Below are 18384 nucleotides of genomic sequence, written 5' to 3' on the forward strand. Positions count from 1 at the left end.
ATCTGACAACTAATTAGCTTGCTAACCACAATCTAAACTATAGTTTACCCTTCACACTTTGTATGGGTAACAAGTGTTTTGTTATAAACCCATTGTGTAAAAGCCTAGAAGAAAAATACTGAGGAGCTAAATATTTTCAATTTGACATGAAAAACACAAACAGTCGTCTCACCTCAAATTCAGCAGTCTAACTCCAAGGAAGACTATGTAGGTGACCTCTGATCCCAATTCTGGATATTTACTTACCAAAATTTCACAGACAGCGCCTTCTGGTTCCGAGATATAACGATTGTGACAACCAACCCGTGTGACAAATTACCCCGTTCTCCCCTACATATAATACATATAGTTAATAATATAGTTTCTAAATGTATTTATACTCACTTAGTGTGAAACCTAGGCCTGTTTCGATGGTAGAAAGACTGGGATTTTTACCCATTTTCACCACAACCCCTTCTACACCTGAGCCCTGTGATTTTTCCTTCTCTATCTCTGCTGACTCCTCTACGAGGAAACTAGTCATTGGCCCAAAATTAACTAGTAGTAGCTGGATGACATAGTCAACTAATTTGCATAATATGCAATTCTGAAAGAGGCTAAATGAATAGAAAATGCTGACCAGGTAGTAGGCCTATTCAAATTAACTAGGCCTCTTTACATATAAACTGACTTTAAAAACGTTGTTAGTTGCCATCACTACAACGTTAGCTTTTTTATAGATATGCAGTCGCCAATTGAATGTGGACCTATAAAACTATTTACGTGTTTACAAACGTCATCTGGCAGCTCTTGCTCAGAGCGACACGGTGTTGTCAGTCTGCTGGCTGCTGCAGGTAGCAGGGGGCTGTTATCTGACACACAATCCGTGTGAGTGAGGGCTGTGAGCGGTTAGGAGGAGGAGACAGCAGCCGTTGCTAGTACTCGGCTCTGGTGAGCGCGGTATTAAAAAAAAGTTGCAAGATGTGTCTGGTCTTTAACTAGTCTTAGCGCTATGGCGGAAAGTCGGAAAATATAGCGGAAAAAGTCGCCAGTTGGCAACATGTTAACGAGGTGACGACAGCGGGACACTGAGATGAGAGTTGGTCACGTGATCCGCGCTGTTGATCGTTTCACTGATCAGTCGCGGACTGCTCTCTCTCTCTCTCTCTCTCAAACACAAAGCACTAATAATGGATGTAATAATAATAATTAAAAAATATGTCGGCAAATTTCCCAGTCGCGCGCGTGCCCGGAGCCCTGCAGCTTTGCACACAACTCATCACTTGCAAGTAGGGATGTAACGATATGAAATTTTGAGTACGATATTGCGATTGATATCACGATACGATATTAAGCGCGGAATTAATTTCTACCCCCTCAAATTAAATGTTGTACCGCTGATTTAAATAAAACACAAACGAATAATTCAAATTTTTATATCTTATTATGAAGAGATTTCTGAGAGATTTAAACAACTTATCACCAAACAAAGACACTGCTTCTCTACTATTTTTTTAAAGAAGCATTACACCTATAATTTTAAAATTAAATAGGAATTTTAAATCTAAACTTTAGGCACTTGTCTGTAACTGTAAAAGTATGCATAAAATAAAATAATTTAACAATAGTGTGATAATTTTCCCATGTCTTATTTGCTTATCAACTCTATTTTATTCAACACTATTTTTGCAAGCCATGCTTTTACCTTAATAGGCCTACATTATGACAGGCACAATGAACTCAGTAAAATATTAAATTATGATTTTTATTTGTTATTAATTAAAACTGCAGTCTCAAAATCAATGTTTTTGCAGTGCACTCCTCTCCCTCCTCCCTTCCTCACACTTTCGCAACGTCACCTATGCTTGATAGTAGTGTCACCTAAGTTTGACCTCGTAGGGATTCCATAGTATTGCGCAACATTCCGGTGTTACGCCGGAAGCTGTGACCTGCCAGAATGTGTGACATTCTGGGAGGTCACAGCTTTCGGCGCAACACCGGTATAGCTCGTATAGCTGAGTTCCTATGCTAGTTCACGTGAATTTGTGATGAACATATAAAGGATCTTTGGACTTATTTCCTTCATCTGCCTTTCACCGAAGTTCGCCGACTTTACCTGGGATTTAACGCGCGGTCGCGGTGGGTGTTTTTTTTTTTTTTTTTTGTATCTCATTTCCTCACGTTCACCTGGATTCATAATGATATAACTCACCCGCGAGCAACTTTCTCTTCAGTCTGGTAAGCTACTATGCCGATCTTTTTCTCTATCTCTCCCTTTTCTCTTTCTCTCTCTTCTTCTTTGCTGCTGCATGACTCAATGTTGTGAAGCTGCACGCGTTGCTCTGCGTAGTGTAAACAACGGCCCACGTGAGACGTGACTGTTCAATTTAAAGTTAGAAGTCATGTTTAAGTGATAAGATGTTGTGTCAATGTGTTATTGTTTGGTTTCCAATGTTGGTGTGACCCATACAGTGTTAGAATGAGTGCTACGTTTATGACAACGTTGCTTACCAGACTCTCCACAATGACGGAGCGCATTTACCATGCACGCTCGCCTCAATACCGTGACACGGTATAAGAAGAAAAAACATACGGTTGACATTCGTGGCCTTTTCATATCGCGAACGACCGTTTTGCGGTATATTGTTACATCCCTACTTGCAAGTAGCTTTGCAATCGGACCTCTCGTTTGTCAGAAAAACTTTTAAGTTCCTCTCGCAGCTCATACACACGGGCCAGCACTTTGCTAATTAGGTGATTTTAGATAATTTCCCACGGCACACCTGAAGATCTCTCACGGCACACTAGTGTGCCGCGGCACACTGTTTGAAAATCACTGGTCTAGCGTTATAATTGATTTGCCTCGGGTGTACTGTGGAGTGGGTAAGACTGTTTTTATGAGCAGGCTAGTCACAACCGTTGACTTGCGCTAGCCTATCACCAGTGAACTCTGCAACTAGAAGGATTGAAGGAAATTTGTTGAAAATGTCTCCAATGACAAATTAGCATACTGGCTTACTTAGAAATGAGGCCCTATGTCCAAAATTCAGAATTTACCCTGGTGCATCTCCAACTATTTAAGATTTCTCTTGAATGGACTATCATAATAACTCCAGAATTAAAGTGGTTTTGTCTATGCTCAACAGAGAAGGAAGGGGTTTAAAGTACAGAAGAGAGGTGGGGAAAAAAATAAACAAAACCACAATCTGAATTTATAATATAATAAAAAAAAACGATTAAAAATATCCTACTTTTAAGTCATAAATACCATAGAATCTGGATAAGACACACCGTTGTGTGTATATACAACGTTTGTTTCTTGGTGATTCCCAGAGGGGGAAACGTTTTGAGTGCTAATTATTAATAAAACCAACATACAAATAACGGTATTTCAACACTTATCGTTTTATTTTTTACTTTACACAACATTATTCAATAAAATAAGAGGAGCACAAGCCCAGCTTGTCGTCTACAACAACAAACGGCAAAGGTTTATCGATAATTTTATTTAATTTGTTAAGCAAATAGGAAGATTTTACCATTATCGGCTCCGGGAACTTGTGCTTCTTTTAGGGGAACCATTATCGATTGTTTATGGCCGTTAGCTATACATTGAGTCAGGCGGGTCAATGTATCATGTACACCATAACTTACTGTAAATTAAGTTGTGGTTGGGAAACAGTTATGTACTGTTGTCAGCTTAATTGGGGAAAAACACCAGACCTTCTGAAAATGCTTTCGCTGTACTCTGAATTCTATCCTTCAGGTTGTGAAGCTCCATACCAAACTTGGTAAACCCATCCCCTCTACGGAGCCCAGTATGGTCGTTCAGTCCTCGTCCTCCACCACAGCTGCCGTCAGCAAAAGCAGCACAGCTCCCCAGAGCAGCTCTCTGTGTGGGGCTGCTGCCAACAGCTCCAACCCCCTCTACCTGAAAGCTGTCAACACAGTGAGCAGTAGTGTTCCTGGTGTCAAGACCCCATCAGCCAACACCCTCTCTGCTGTAAGCGCTGCCTCAGCTGCAAAGAAAGGCAACATCCCCAAGATCAATTTTGTCGGTTAGTGCGCACATGTTGTGGATCCCTAAAACCAACAAACATTTTGAATGTCATTTTCTGTAGCTAGTTCTGTTTGTGGTTACTTTTTTCGATGCATTTTTAAATACATATTAGGTCTTTTTTATGAGTTGGAATTAAGTTTGTTTTCAAACTTAGTTCAGCGTAATATGTGACAGCTTGTGGCAGGATCGAGTGGGCTGAAGTATTTTTAATCAGAAAATCCCTTCTCACAGAGCCACATACAACAGCATTTAAATGTTTTATCCAGCACTACAAATACCTAAGTTTAGCAGGAGCAATGTAAATGATGGATAATAAGCACTGTTGTAATTTGTTGAATGCAGGAGGAAATAAGTTCCAGTCCACAGTGAAGATGGAAGAGACCAGAGCAGAGGTCAAAGCAGAGACTTCCAAGCCTGCAAGCTCTTCAGCTCCTCAGGAGCAAAAGAGTGAAGCTACTCTTTCTACATCGGCCCTAGCTGCACTGCAGAGTGACGTGCAGCCTGTTGGTCATGACTATGTTGAAGAAGTAAGTTTTGACAGGCCTATGCAGGGGCTGGAGAAATGCATTCACATCTTAAGTTTAATATGTGAAACTCTTTTTGTAGGTCCGAAACGATGAAGGCAAAGTTATACGCTTCCATTGCAAACTATGTGAATGTAGTTTCAATGATCCAAATGCAAAGGAGATGCATCTGAAAGGCCGAAGGCATCGTCTGCAGTACAAGGTTTGTAGCTGACATTTTTCGCACCACTCCACAGAACTTGAGTCCACACATGTATTCATAAATAGCAGCTTGGAGAATGATGCATATTGGTGCTATATTAGACATTTGTGTAAAGGGATTAAACCTTTATGAACATTGAAAAGTTATCCTGTGTAAAGGATGCAGAGCTTACCTGTTGCCAGGTAGATCACTGCGCATGTTTGGATGATGTTAAAAAAATTAAAATCCCAAAAATCTATTTTCCTCGCTCGCTCTCACTGCGGTCAAGTGAGCCGAGAACTTACCGCAATAGCACTATTAAACGTGCAATAGATATCTAGATGCGGCTGGCTAACTTGACTGCAGTTTGCTCTCGGCTCCTCTGCTCAAGGCTCCCGACCCCTCCCCACACACCCGCTAGATGGGAAATAACAACATGGTGCGTGCGTGGATAAAACTGAGGATTTATTTGATTAAAAACGGCAACCTCAGTTGCTTTAAATGGTTTGGGTTAGCAGCTTCTGAAAAATAGCTAATCACTCATAATCGGGTAAATAAAAGAATAAGACTTCAACAGGACTTGTAAATTGCATGGTATCACCTTTTACCCGATCTATTTCGCACACAAGTCGGAACATTAACGGACAAGCGAAGTCGGATAAGAACACCTAGATAACTCGTTCATAGTCAGCATTCTACCTGCATGTATACAGGATCGCATATCGGAGTTCTCGTTCTGCGCTTGCTCGAGAATCCCTGCCACGGATTTCACAAGGAAGTGGAAGGAGACGACGTAATAAATAGCAGTATTGTTGCCGGAAAGGAACCGGACGTGGCTTTATAACCACTTGTTGAAAGGGCTACAGTGCCACCTAGCATAGCGGAGTCAGCCATGCTCTGGCCATTTATCCGATTCTCTGAAAGGCCATGTATACTCAGACAAGTGACTCGGTCCATTCGAGTGGCAAATTCGGTATATGTCTTAATCCAATCTAGTTGTCCCATGGAAACGCACTGGAGTGTCTGCTGCAAAGTCTGTCTGAAAGCTCTCATTAGAGTGGGAGCAGAGTGTGATGCACTGTGAGCCGCTGCACAGCCAACTATAACGTTAAAGACCTACTTCACCGGTGGAAATATAAACGTGTATTGAACTCTGAGATCCTATGTAGTATAAATGTGCAAACATTTTAGAAATCGGTTAATCCTAGTCTGAGAAAAGTCAGAGAGTGTTTTTAGGGCTGGCCCGAATTATTCGAATATTCAAATACTCGTTCGGAAAATTAGTATTCGGAGCTTAAATTAGTATTCGGAGCTTCGTTTTTTTTTTTTATATATAATTATAATTTTTTTTTTTTTCAAAAACAATTTTTGCAAGAAGCTAGTACTGCAATATAATGTCATCAAATAATTTTATATTTGGAAAGTTAGTAATATTGTAGTAGTAGTAGTAGTAGTAATATTGCTCATTTAGGAGGATATTACATCACTAAGTGTCATAGCGCATCCATTACTTCACCTCCGAGCGCGTAAATCTTCAACAAAATGTGCAGATACTGTCAAAATCGGTTCCAGGGAGTATATAGGGATTATTAACGTTTTTTTTCAATTTTTTTCAATTTTTTTTTTTTATTAATTTAATTTATTTATTTATTTATGTTGTTTTTGATGGTGTGTTTTTCCGAGCGAATATTCAAAGCCTGAAAAATGGCATTCGGGCCAGCCCTAAGTGTTTTATGGTTTTGCTGTCTAACCTTAAATGTTCCCATGTGTGACATAACATGGGAAAATGTAGGGTTAGGATTAACAGGACAGCTGGGCCAAGGGAAGACTGAGGGGAGAAAAACCTCATTCATTATATTATAATAGCGATTTTATAATGATAGAACGCCGGTTCCGTATGGGTGAAGTATTCCTTTAAGTTAAAATGTTTTAATTTTACCCTCTCATTAAACCGTGGTTACGATTTTCTATTTATTTCCAGCAGGTAGTTGAGCAGGTTTTCCACCTAGGTTGTGATCCTTACAGGTCCTAGATATCATTTCTGGTGAACAATCTTTTACAACAGCCCATGTCCATAAAATCACTTTGCCCCCTGGGTGGAGTGAAGCTACAGCGACTTCCTGTTTTGTGGCAAATGACGCCAAGCTTTGGCGAAGGGGTTCGAGCCTATCGAATGAGCTTACATATAGTAATTAAACATTAAAACACCTGCGGCTTATAGTCCAGTGCGGCTTATAGTGTGGAAAATACGGTATGTGTCTTTCCTCAAGCTTTGAGTGTCTGTGTCACCAAATCATATAAAATTTTGAGCAGACACTCAAATTTAGCATTTAAGCATTTAAATCGGAGTTGTCAGTCCGATGTCCGATACCGATAAAACAGCGTTTCCCCTCGCTGTGGCCTACAGCTGGGCTGCCTGCTTATGAATTCTTGATTCGAGAGGTGTGTTCATTTTGAGTCCTGTCTATACTACTACTGTGAAATAGTTTTGTTATCTGTTTTTATTTTGCAGAAAAAGGTGAACCCAGATCTGCAGGTTGAGGTCAAGCCCAGCATCCGAGCCAGAAAGATTCAGGAAGAGAAGATGAGAAAGCAGATGCAGAAAGAAGAGTACTGGAGAAGAAGAGAGGAGGAGGACCGCTGGAGAATGGAGATGAGGTATGGTATTTTATCATCAATATTTAAGGAGGGATACAGGAAATGTGTCATCTATCTCAACTTTTTTGGGTTGTAAATACAGAAATAAATACAGCCTCCAAAGCAGGTACCTTTTTTGAGGGAAAATACCATGGCAATTAAACACTGGAACTAGTGTCCAGCTATCTCTAAGCAGAGTTTATATATGGTTGAAAATTTCGCCCGTCTAATATGCGACAGGAACAGCGGGCTTTCAGCCATAAAATAATAATGACATCGCAACAATCCTCTGTATTTATTTATGAAGAATGAATTGAGCAGTTTAGTTTTAGCAGCGCTGAGTCTGTTGAATAAATTTGGCTACTCACCGCAGTTGCAACCTTAAAAGAACATGTAACAGACAGCACAACAGCTGATAGTTACCCATTTGATTTTATGCTGGTTCACTTTCCTAAATACAGTCGCTGATATGGTAAACGTAAGAGAAGAACAACATAATTTTAGATGGTGCAACTGCTGTAAATAATTATCACTAGGCTGGACGTAGGTAGATGTAGACGTAGGGCTTGCGCCAAACTTTTTTACCTCCAGCTGGTGCAACCGGCCCCAGCACATTAAACATTTACCAGTTTGTACTGAAGGAGATTTTCATTTTCAGGCGTTATGAAGAAGACATGTACTGGAGACGTATGGAGGAGGATCAGCACTGGGATGACAGAAGACGTGTTCCAGACGGAGGCTATCCACAGGGGCCTCCTGGTCTACTGGGAGTCCGGCCTGGCCTGCCTGGCATGCAGCCTCAGGGTCCTGTGGTAAGGCTTTGTCAATGCGCCTATGTAGTGTGGCTCAGTGTATTGCTCTTAAAGTTGACAACACTTAACTTTTAAAACATGGTGTTAGTTAGTAGTCGTTGCCAGTGGTCCTCTAGAAAGAAATGGCGCCGGTCATGTGACCGGTAAGGTTTCATTTTCAAAAAGAGGAAATAAAACGTCAGTTTTTGCCCAAAACTATGTGAAAAAAATCTCGACTTAACACCGATTTTCAACTTGTCGCCTACTCTCAAAATTATTTTATTATTATTATGATTTTTCTAATTTTTTTAAATATATTTTTGGCATTTTTCATGCTTTATTTGACAGTATGAAGAGACGGAGGTGAAATGGGGCAGAGAGGGGAGTGAAATGCAGAGAACGACCGCGGGCGGGAATTGAACCCGGGTCTGCTGCTGGGCCCGGCCCGGGGGGGACGCCCTACCTACTGAGCTAAGGGCGCCCCCTATTATGATTTTTTTTTTTAACTGTAAATGAGAGACGCAACCGTGTATGCGAGTTCATGTGTGGTTGTGAGCGCGCTGCAGGAGCTTCACTTCTGTAATGTGCGTGCATGAAAATATCAGCTTCACACATGGTTTGGAATTTTTTTTCAAACTACATGAGAAAATAGTGCAGTGCAAATTACGCAGCATAAAGTTACCCATTTACGACTGGGATGTTCATAATCACATTACAAAGAAACACCCAAAGCCTTCGTCCGAGCAAAGCAGCGTTTCACCGTGACACCTTGCCAGTGTGAGTGAGCCGATGTGCAGACTCTGTGGTTTGACGACTGAAATCATAACCTGGGATATTCTGCCCTTAAGGGCTGCCGGGGGGAAAAGGCTTCCGCCATCTGATTGCATCGCTAAAGCCCGAAAAACACATTGCCACGTCGCCAAACTGACTGCCCGACCGGAGAAAATGTAAAGTGAAACAGCCGCTTCTCTCTATGAGATTATGTCTACAGCAAACCAATATACAATCAGTCACCACCGGCGCATGGACACCGTTTAAATAAAGCTTCTCTTTATTTATTATTGTTAAAAATTAGTAGTTCATATGCCTTAAATCAACTGGCTTATATTATAAAGTGCGGACTTGAATAAGAATGATGTACGTAAGTCAGAAAGCCATAATAAAAAAATCAAAACGATAGTACTGGCTTATAACAGTAGGCTTTCAGAGATTTACCTGGCTACTATAATAGCCTACTTTTACTAAAGTTTAGGTATTTTCTTAGATCAGATAAAAACTCTTTGAAAAAACAAAAAATGTATGCAGGCTCTCTCCCTCCTTTTCGGCTAAGCCACGGGCATTGTAGGGGAGAACGGGGTAAGTAGGCACACTTTTTACTCTAGTGAGAATTGCTTATCACCTAAACATCTTTCAATAGTCATTCCTACATTACATTGAAGCTTAAGGTGTTGGCTTGAAATGTGTACCCCTCACTTTTTCTATCTTATTGTAATAAAGAAGAAATTAATCATCAAAGACACCCTTACACATTGTGACAACCAACCCCATCAAGGGGTCGGTTGTCAAACACTATGGGGTTGTTTGTCACAATGTTATCTTAATGGGAATAATCTTAAAAAGAAGGCAAGCAAGTAGAACTAAATTTGAAAGTTTAATTGCATTGTCAAGTGGACAAATAGGCCTACATAACTTACTGTAGCCTTGACAGCTGGTCTAGTTTGGGATGCACTGGGTTGTTTTGATTATGTTGCCCTTTTTTCTTTTGCATGCAGGTGTCAGTGAGGATACAGCTTGACAATTTCTTTCGTTATTGGGTTCCTTTTCTGGCTGCAGCCTTGAGATAACATGTGACAACCAACCCCCCAAAAAATGTGACGACCAACCCCAACTTGAATTTCTTGCTAGCATCAAGGCCAACAACCATCTGACAACTAATTAGCTTGCTAACCACAATCTAAACTATAGTTTACCCTTCACACTTTGTATGGGTAACAAGTGTTTTGTTATAAACCCATTGTGTAAAAGCCTAGAAGAAAAATACTGAGGTGCTAAATATTTTCAATTTGACATGAAAAACACACAGTTATCTCACCTCAAATTCAGCAGTCTAACTCCAAGGAAGACTATGTAGGTGACCTCTGATCCCAATTCTGGATATTTACGTACCAAAATTTCTCAGACAGCGCCTTCTGGTTCCGAGATATAACGATTGTGACAACCAAACCGTGTGACAAATTACCCCGTTCTCCCCTATCAGCCATCTCTTAGGAGTCAGTCTTCTTCATTGTAACTTACATTAGACTGGCTGTTGCTTGGTATTAAGTCATTATTATATATAATATTTCCTTGTGTTGCCATGGCTTAGGCTTTGACTTTCCCGCTTTATGTCGTTTGTAGTTTATAAACCAGTCCATTAAATCAGAGCGAGAGTGCGTCATGTAGTTGTTTACCTTTTGACGCATACGCTACAGTCTACACACAGTTATTGTTTGAAGGGAATGAAACATGTTTTTTCATTGTTTCAGTAGAATTAAATATTTGGAAATCACTGTAGCATATTTGAACACAATTCAAATTGTGCAGAGGGAATTATTTGAACCAGACATTCTGACCGGAGACAATAAAAATGTTCGGTCCCCGTAATTTTTTTTGCTCAATGACCAGTAATTACCGGGCAACGGATACTCTGGTTGTTGCCCCCTGGCAGCAACACAAACTATTGGTTTAACACCAGGGCTGTACAGTGCGACAGTTTTGATCGCATTTGCTACTGAAATTGATCACGTGCGATGATGAATACAATGCTGCTCGCACTAGTGCTAGCGTCTAATACACTTCACCAATGGTAATAACCGGAAGGAGACGGCACGCAGTTAAGTTAGCGCGTGTGCAAACAGAACATTTCCTGTGCGCCTTCACATTAAAACCCTGTTACTAGCCAAGCGTGAGTTGACTTTTATTTTGAAGCCGATAAGAACAGGAAGTTTGCGCTTCATAGCCCGGCAGTGCGCTAGCTTGAAAATCAACTGCTTCAGCTGCAGAGAGCAGTCACCAGTAGTCTAAAAAAGTTTGAAATAACTGATAAGCCACTGAAGAACAACCTATTTAAATTATCCTAAATTGTACCAATATGTATACTTGTTTATTTAATAGGCTATATGTTTTAAAGTTTGGTTTTAATTAACAGAAGGACATTTACCAAAAAAAATTATTAGTATGAATATAATAATTATATGTGTATACAAAAAATATATAGATATACATTTTATGAGGAGAAATAATTCTGAATCAGCAAAAAATTGCAATTGACAGGTTAGATTATTTTGTCTAAATTGCAATCGGTGCACCCCTATTAATTTTTCTACAATTATTACTGCACACACTAGGATATGATATTAATTGAGAATTTCAAATGAGACCAATATGACAGGCTAAAAGGTAATTAGAGCGAAATGCATGGGTTAAGGTTATGCAAGTTTTCGATCATACTTTGCTACTGAATTTATTTTTGTGCTACTGATTTTTTTGCTTGCTAGCACCAGTGCTACCACCTAAAAAAATAAGCGTACAGCCCTGGTTGACACCCATTCTCCACATAATTGTCTGAATCGTTTGTTTTGGCATTGCCCCCACAAGAGCGCTCTTAATTCCATGCACACTCACTAAAGGGAATGATATCCTACTTTAAGCTACCCTGTATCTTTTGGAAGAGCAAGGCAAGACAAGGCAAGTTTATTTATATAGCACAATTCAAACACAAGGCCACTCAAAGTGCAAACAAGCAGACAAATGTAACACCAGGTAAAGGCCAGGACACACCGGCCCGATAATCGCCGTCGTAGAGTCGGGAGGGGGCAGGGACACGAATCTGTTTGGTGTGTGCCGTGAAATCGGTCGTCGTAGATGTCGTCGGGCAGTCTTTCAGTTGGAGCAATTTGATTTGTGGAGGGCTAGCGAATCAGTGAAGCCCGGAAGTGGGTAGCACAAACAGCTAACAACAGTTAGCCATCGTTTTAATGTGTTTGTTTGTTTCGTTCAGCGAGTACTCGCATGCATCGACCCTTGTTGACTGCTCGACACCATGCTCGACACTCTCTGCTAAAAATGGTGCTCTTTATGGTCCATAAATATAAATACGTATTTCTATCTATGTTTATGGTCTAGAGAGCCGTCCCATCATTTCCGGCTTCCGTATTTCTTCGGGCCACAATACAGATTAGCGCCGCCTGCTGTTATGGAGACATTAGAATAGAACAGAATAGAATAGAATAGAATAGCCTTTATTGTCATTGTATGTTGTACAACGAAATTTGAGTGCCACTCCAGTGCCATTACGTCCCGCGCAAGCGCAGAGCGTACGGAAAGTCAGCAGTCGGTTTGGTGTGTTCTTTGCACTTTTTCGGCCGCGACGGGAAGACTGGAGCTCCCTGAATCGGCAGTCTCCATTTTCGGGTAGTCGGACTGGTGTGTCCTGGCCTTAATAGTGAGGTGACATTGAAAACTCTGGCTTTAGACTCAACATATCTCCATAACCCATTGATCTTGCTTCAGAGTACACCCCTCAGGGAATGATATTTAGGGCTTGAGCATCCAAACTGTGCCTCTTGTTTTCTCTCTGGTTTTTCTTTTCCTTTTATTAATATTATTTATTATTACTTTTTATCTGCTTACCCTTTGAACACACTTTTGACACATTTCAATGGAGGAACATTTTTAATACTTGTGAAATTTGTAAATGCGGAGTGTTTTGAATATATATTATACAATATGATATTATATATCATATTGTATGAAATGTAAAGCCCACTGAGACAAATGTATTTGTGATTTTGGGCTATACAAATAAAACTGATTTGATTTGAACATGTTCATTGAGTTCTCAGAACAACACACCAGCCTTTTTTTATTTATTTTAAACTTTTTATAAATACATTTTTATTTATATTATACACACTATATATACTGTGGACAGAAACGTCAGGACAAAAAACACAAACGGCAAACGCATACAGAAAAAAAGTAAAGAGGTCATGGGAAAGTCACTTAATCATGGCAATCTCGCCTATTGGGTGAGTGTGACTGCCTGCTTGTCTCTCTCTCTCACACACACACCCACACACTCGGTTACCTGAATTATAATTAAGAACAAATAGATGTGGGAGATCCTTAGGTAGATGTCCTCCAAGGTAATTTATGTGAGATGAATGCCATAGATAGAAAGCACTCCACGAGTGAGCGGAAGGTGCGTATTGGGCGAGAGAGAGCAAATATCTGCGTATGTGAAATCACACACATCCCCTTGTGAGTTTTGTGTTCGCCGGATTTAAAACCCAATAATAACTCCATACAGTCAGTGTCTCTGTTTCACCGCCGTTCACACGACCTGGAGCGAAGATGAAACCTCGGTTGCGAGCATGCTAGCAAGTGAAAGCATAAGAGGCAACAACGGTTTACTAACGTGGATCGTTGCTGAGTGTTACCTGCCACTTCCTGTGTCCGTCCTTTCAACTTAAATTCTGGCATGGTAGAGCCATATAGGTTGTGATTCATTTTGACAAGGCGCAGCTCCTAGTATGGTTATTTTAGTTATACATTTTAGGCACGATGTTATTTAGTTCAAAATCAAGTTTTATACATATCCATCATGCAGGTACAATGAATGGAGTAGGGGAGACCGGGGCCTTCAGTGTTATATCTTGTCACTAGTCTGCATCATAGACTGCATATAAAAGGGTTGTTGGCCTACCTTCAACTGTCTTTGGGTTAAAAAAAACTCCTTCAATTCTTCATTAAACCTCCTGAAACGGTCAATTATTTTAACAGGGTAAGTGACTAAAGGACTTGAAGGAGGTTTAATCTCAGGAATAGCCCTACTGGCTTGTGCACCTCTCAGCTGATGTGAGAGCAATCGTCCAGGTTTCTCTCCGAATTATACTTTGAAAGCTTCCCAGAGTTGAATCTGAAACGTCTCCTGTGTCATTAAAAGCCACATATTACAACATTATTCACAGAATACTTCCTCATTAAGTAAGTTGAAATTAAATTGTGAATAGTAATGGGCCCTTTTCCATCGAACATTGATGCAAATGGTGACAGGCCTATGATCTGAGATTAATGCCTCGTTTCCCCGGAGTAGAGCGGGTCGGGTCGGAGCGGCTCAGAGCGGGACAGCTCACTTTTAAGAGCTGGTAGGGCGGGGTTTAGGCTGGACTGCGATAGCCGGTGCCAGAGTATGGGTCAAACTATCGGGCTGTGGAACAACTGTGGTCAAGCCAGCGGTCTCTCGTTTTTGCTTGGTCAAGCCAGCGGTCTCTCGTTTTTGCTTGGTCAAACCAGCGGCTTCCTTTTTTCTTCCCCCCGTGTTGTGAGCATATTATGGTAACAGTAAATAGAGACGGCTTGGTGCAAGCCGACAGAGAGCGAACAGCGCTGGCTGCGGCAGCTACGTGACATCGTAGCAGTGGGACACAGTGTAGCCCACTGATTAATTTAAAGACGAAGAAAAACACCACGCAATAAACAGTGCTGCGCTAAAATTTTCGCCAAAACACAAGATTCTCTTCACTCTTGCCGAGGTGACTACACACGGCGGAAATGATTCTTTCGACCAATAAACGGACGGCATGTGTAGCTCCCCGCTTTTCGGCACCCTTTCAGGCGGCTGGTACCCCAACGGAGGAGTACCAAAAATAGGAGCGGCTTAGAGCGGTTAGGTGCGCTTATATCCTTACCCTACCCAACTTTTGGCAAATGGAAAGCCAAATAACATGGACATGTGTTGTTGGAGTTGGGCGACAACCGCTCGTTCCAGGTTTTTGCTTAGGAATCGAAGCTTGGAGATGGGGCGGTAGTGGTTGAGGTTATCAGGGTGGAGGCCAGGCTTTTTTAAGACAGGTGTGACAGAGGCACAAAAAACACTAAAACTGATGGGAACCGTGTCCGATGTTATGCAGGAGTTTATGATGACGACCATGGTGGGGGAGAGGGCAGGTAAGCCAGCCTTGACCCCGGGCAGTGGGCATAGGGTCCAGTGACACTTTGGTCCCTAATAATGTAAAAATAGAAGAGGAAAAAAACTTAACCGGTACAGTTCGGGTAGAGATGAGACTGCATCCCGGGAGTTCTTCATGACCAGTCAGTTAAGCCTCTCCTGTGCAGCCTGTCCAGCTGTTGGCCACAGGCCTTCATGGTGCAAAGTTCAGGGGTCAGGGCGAGAGAAAGATACAGTCCGGGTTTTGAGGCGTGCTTAACGGTTATTTGGTCCATCTTCTTGGAACGTAAAAAAAAATAATAATAATAATTCCAGCTGCAGTGGTTTGGATATGTAGCTGGATGCCTACTGTGATGAGTCAAATATTTTAGTGACGATCAGCTGGGAAGGATACAAAAACCTGTGACAAATGTCTGCTTTGAGGTCCGTGAAGATGCTGATGCACTGTTCCTCGAAGAATAATGGGGTCCTGTTGCTGGCTATTTGCATTATCTTTTCCTTCATCGGGTCGTGGTGTATTTTAGTGATCATGATGCGAGGCTTGTTGCTGCTCAGCGGCCTGATTCTGTGAGCCCGGTCCACTCTGATCCCGTTGGGAAGGTTATCAGCTCCCAGAAGTTTAGGCAACAGGTCAGACAAATGCTGTAGGCGCGCCCTTCTCAATCTTTTCGGGCCGACCTAGAATTTTGATATTTTGTCCTTGCGATAACCCTCGAGGTCACACACTTTTGCTTTAAAGAGTTTGTTCGGTGTAGACGGCTCGCTGCAACATTTCTCCAGCTCGCCGAGCGCGTCCCATAATGGTCCCGGATCTCCTCCAGCCTGGTTATGTGGGAAGAGTTTGCGGACAAACTAGTTTTCACCCCAGCGAGGGATGACTATGTTGTCAAGCCTTATGTGGATAGTTTTCCATTTGTCTAATGGCTCATGATAGCAGATGGGGAGTCATCCTGCACCGGTGTTGCCGAGATGTCATCATTGGCAATAGCCTCGTTCGACAAAAAGTCACTCGCTTTCCTGAAAGATTGTCCAGCTTCTTTGGGTTCTTTTTCTTGGTCTTACCCATCCTTTAGAGCTATATGTCTTATTTGCCACCGTCAAAAGGATGAAAAATTTGCGATTTTTATTTCAATTTAGCGACGGTGGAGGAGTTTATTTAAGACACAATTTACTCCATGGCCTGCTCACGTGTCCATGCCTTTCTTACTTTTATCCCCATCCATTATTATTCAGTGCATCAATTTGAATGGGCAATATGCTTGAATTAGGGGGAATATAAAGGCTGTAACTGGAGCTCTATTTCTAAGAAGTCATGTTATGTCATGCGCCACCAGAAGTCTTGATACACCAGCCTTTTTAATATCATTAGGGACAACACCAGTTAAACATTGTTGTTCCCGGAAGACTGACCCTAGCACCTCAGTATAATTTAGTGGGCTGACTATAAACAACGGTACAGCCCGACCGATTTATGGGCTGGTAACAGCCTATCTCAAAATAATCTGCATCGGCCGAAAAAAAAAGGAGAATTTTTTTTTGTTATTTTTTTTTTATCAAGAAATCATGTTTAGTGAAAGTATTATTATATTTAATGTTTCGAAAAAGTAATTTTCTTCCATATGTATTTTTTGGGGGGGGGGGAAATGTATTTGGTAATCGGATTTTTTTCTGTCTATAATCAGCATCTGCCCCAAAAAGTCCAATTCAGTTGGGCCCTAGAGTGCAGATGTCAAGGAATAAAAAAACGACATGAGCAAGTGTGCTTTGGGTCTTGTGTCTTTCAGCCTCCACGCCGGCCTGACTCTTCAGATGACCGCTATGTCATGACCAAGCATGCAGCGATCTACCCCTCAGAAGATGAGCTGCAGTCCATCCAGAAGATTGTGTCAATCACAGAACGTGCCCTCAAACTGGTCTCGGACATAATTACTGACCAGGACAAGCCCAAGGAAGAGGAAAAAGAGAAGAAAGAACCCTCTAAAGACAGGTATCATACACTATTCAAATTGTCTAATGAATGCAATATCAATAGAATGGTAAGTCTTCATTTTGATAGAAAGGTACACTTTGTTGATAAAAGTATTGGGCCACAGCCCTTAATGATTGAATTGAGATGTGTCTCTCAGTCCCATTGCCACAGGTGTATGAAATCCAGCACATAGCCATGCAGTCCAGGGTTTCCCCAAGGAAATGTCTGTCAAGGTGGTCACTGGCCAGCACTTTGGGGGTATTTTGCTCAAAGATGCCAATGCGCACTAAAGAAATAGACAACTGTTTATTTGAATACAAAAATACAACACACGCTGACCTTACTGTTGTGCAATTTTTTTGCTATGTGCAGGTACAAATTTTGTGCAAACATGCAGACAGTACAAAATACAATTAAAGAACAATTCTACTGTTTTGGTGCAATACTATGCAGACACACTAAATAAAAATAATGGACCATACACTTAACATGTGTATGCACATCAAGTGCAAATTCAACTTTTTGGTTGGGGGGCTATTTTGGACAATAGACCTACTGTGATGTGATAGCCTATAATTCATTAATGGTTATTACCTGCTTGATTTATTTTAAATACAGAGGTTATTGGTCGTTTTGGAACATGCATTTCCCAATTTAAAACATAAAAATAAATTGTCGCAGCATTGTAGGGGAGACCGGGGTAAGTAGGCACACTTTTTACTCTAGTGAGAATTGCTCATCACCTAAACATCTTTCAATAGTCATTCCTACATTAAATTGAAGCTTAAGGTGTTGGCTTGAAATGTGAACCCCTCACTTTTTCTAACTTATTGTAATAAAGAAGAAATTTACCATCAAATACACTTTAACACATTGTGACAACCAACCCCATCAAGGGGTCGGTTGTCACAATGTTATCTTTATGGGAAAAATCTTAAAAAGAAGGCAAGAAAGCAGAACTACATTTGAAAGTTTAATTTCATTGTCAAGTTGAAAAATAGGCCTACATAACTTTATGCATCTTAACACAAAATGAGCAAGGAATTAACAAAAAGGAAATCCATATTAAGACCAACCTACTGTATGTAACAACATAAATAACAAAACAAATAGGTCTAACAATAATAGCCTACTCAACTAGGATACACACATTCACTATCTGAGTTACAGTGATGGCAAATGTAGGGTCTGCTCACTCTAACTAAGCAGAGATCGTGTGCCCACTGGTTGCACATACAACACTTCTCCCTTA

At 41.0% G+C, this 18384-nt stretch overlaps 1 protein-coding gene across 2 annotated transcripts in view; it reads left to right on the forward strand.

Moving 5' to 3' along the window:
• zfr (zinc finger RNA binding protein) overlaps window positions 1–18384 on the forward strand; it is a 90128-nt gene that overhangs the window by 59805 nt on the left and 11939 nt on the right. For both annotated transcript variants that reach the window (XR_013845277.1, XM_080044572.1), the window contains exons 8-13: window positions 3746–4037; window positions 4382–4566; window positions 4646–4765; window positions 7257–7402; window positions 8040–8193; window positions 16948–17150. Coding sequence is in view for 1 of the 2 variants with exons in the window: in XM_080044572.1 (XP_079900698.1) it covers window positions 3746–4037; window positions 4382–4566; window positions 4646–4765; window positions 7257–7402; window positions 8040–8193; window positions 16948–17150 (1100 nt within the window). In the remaining variant the exon portion in view is untranslated. The remainder of the gene's footprint in view (window positions 1–3745; window positions 4038–4381; window positions 4567–4645; window positions 4766–7256; window positions 7403–8039; window positions 8194–16947; window positions 17151–18384) is intronic.

Source organism: Ammodytes marinus, assembly GCF_949987685.1.
Source record: "Ammodytes marinus genome assembly, chromosome: 2".
In the NCBI taxonomy this organism is placed as follows: Eukaryota; Metazoa; Chordata; class Actinopteri; order Uranoscopiformes; family Ammodytidae; genus Ammodytes; species Ammodytes marinus.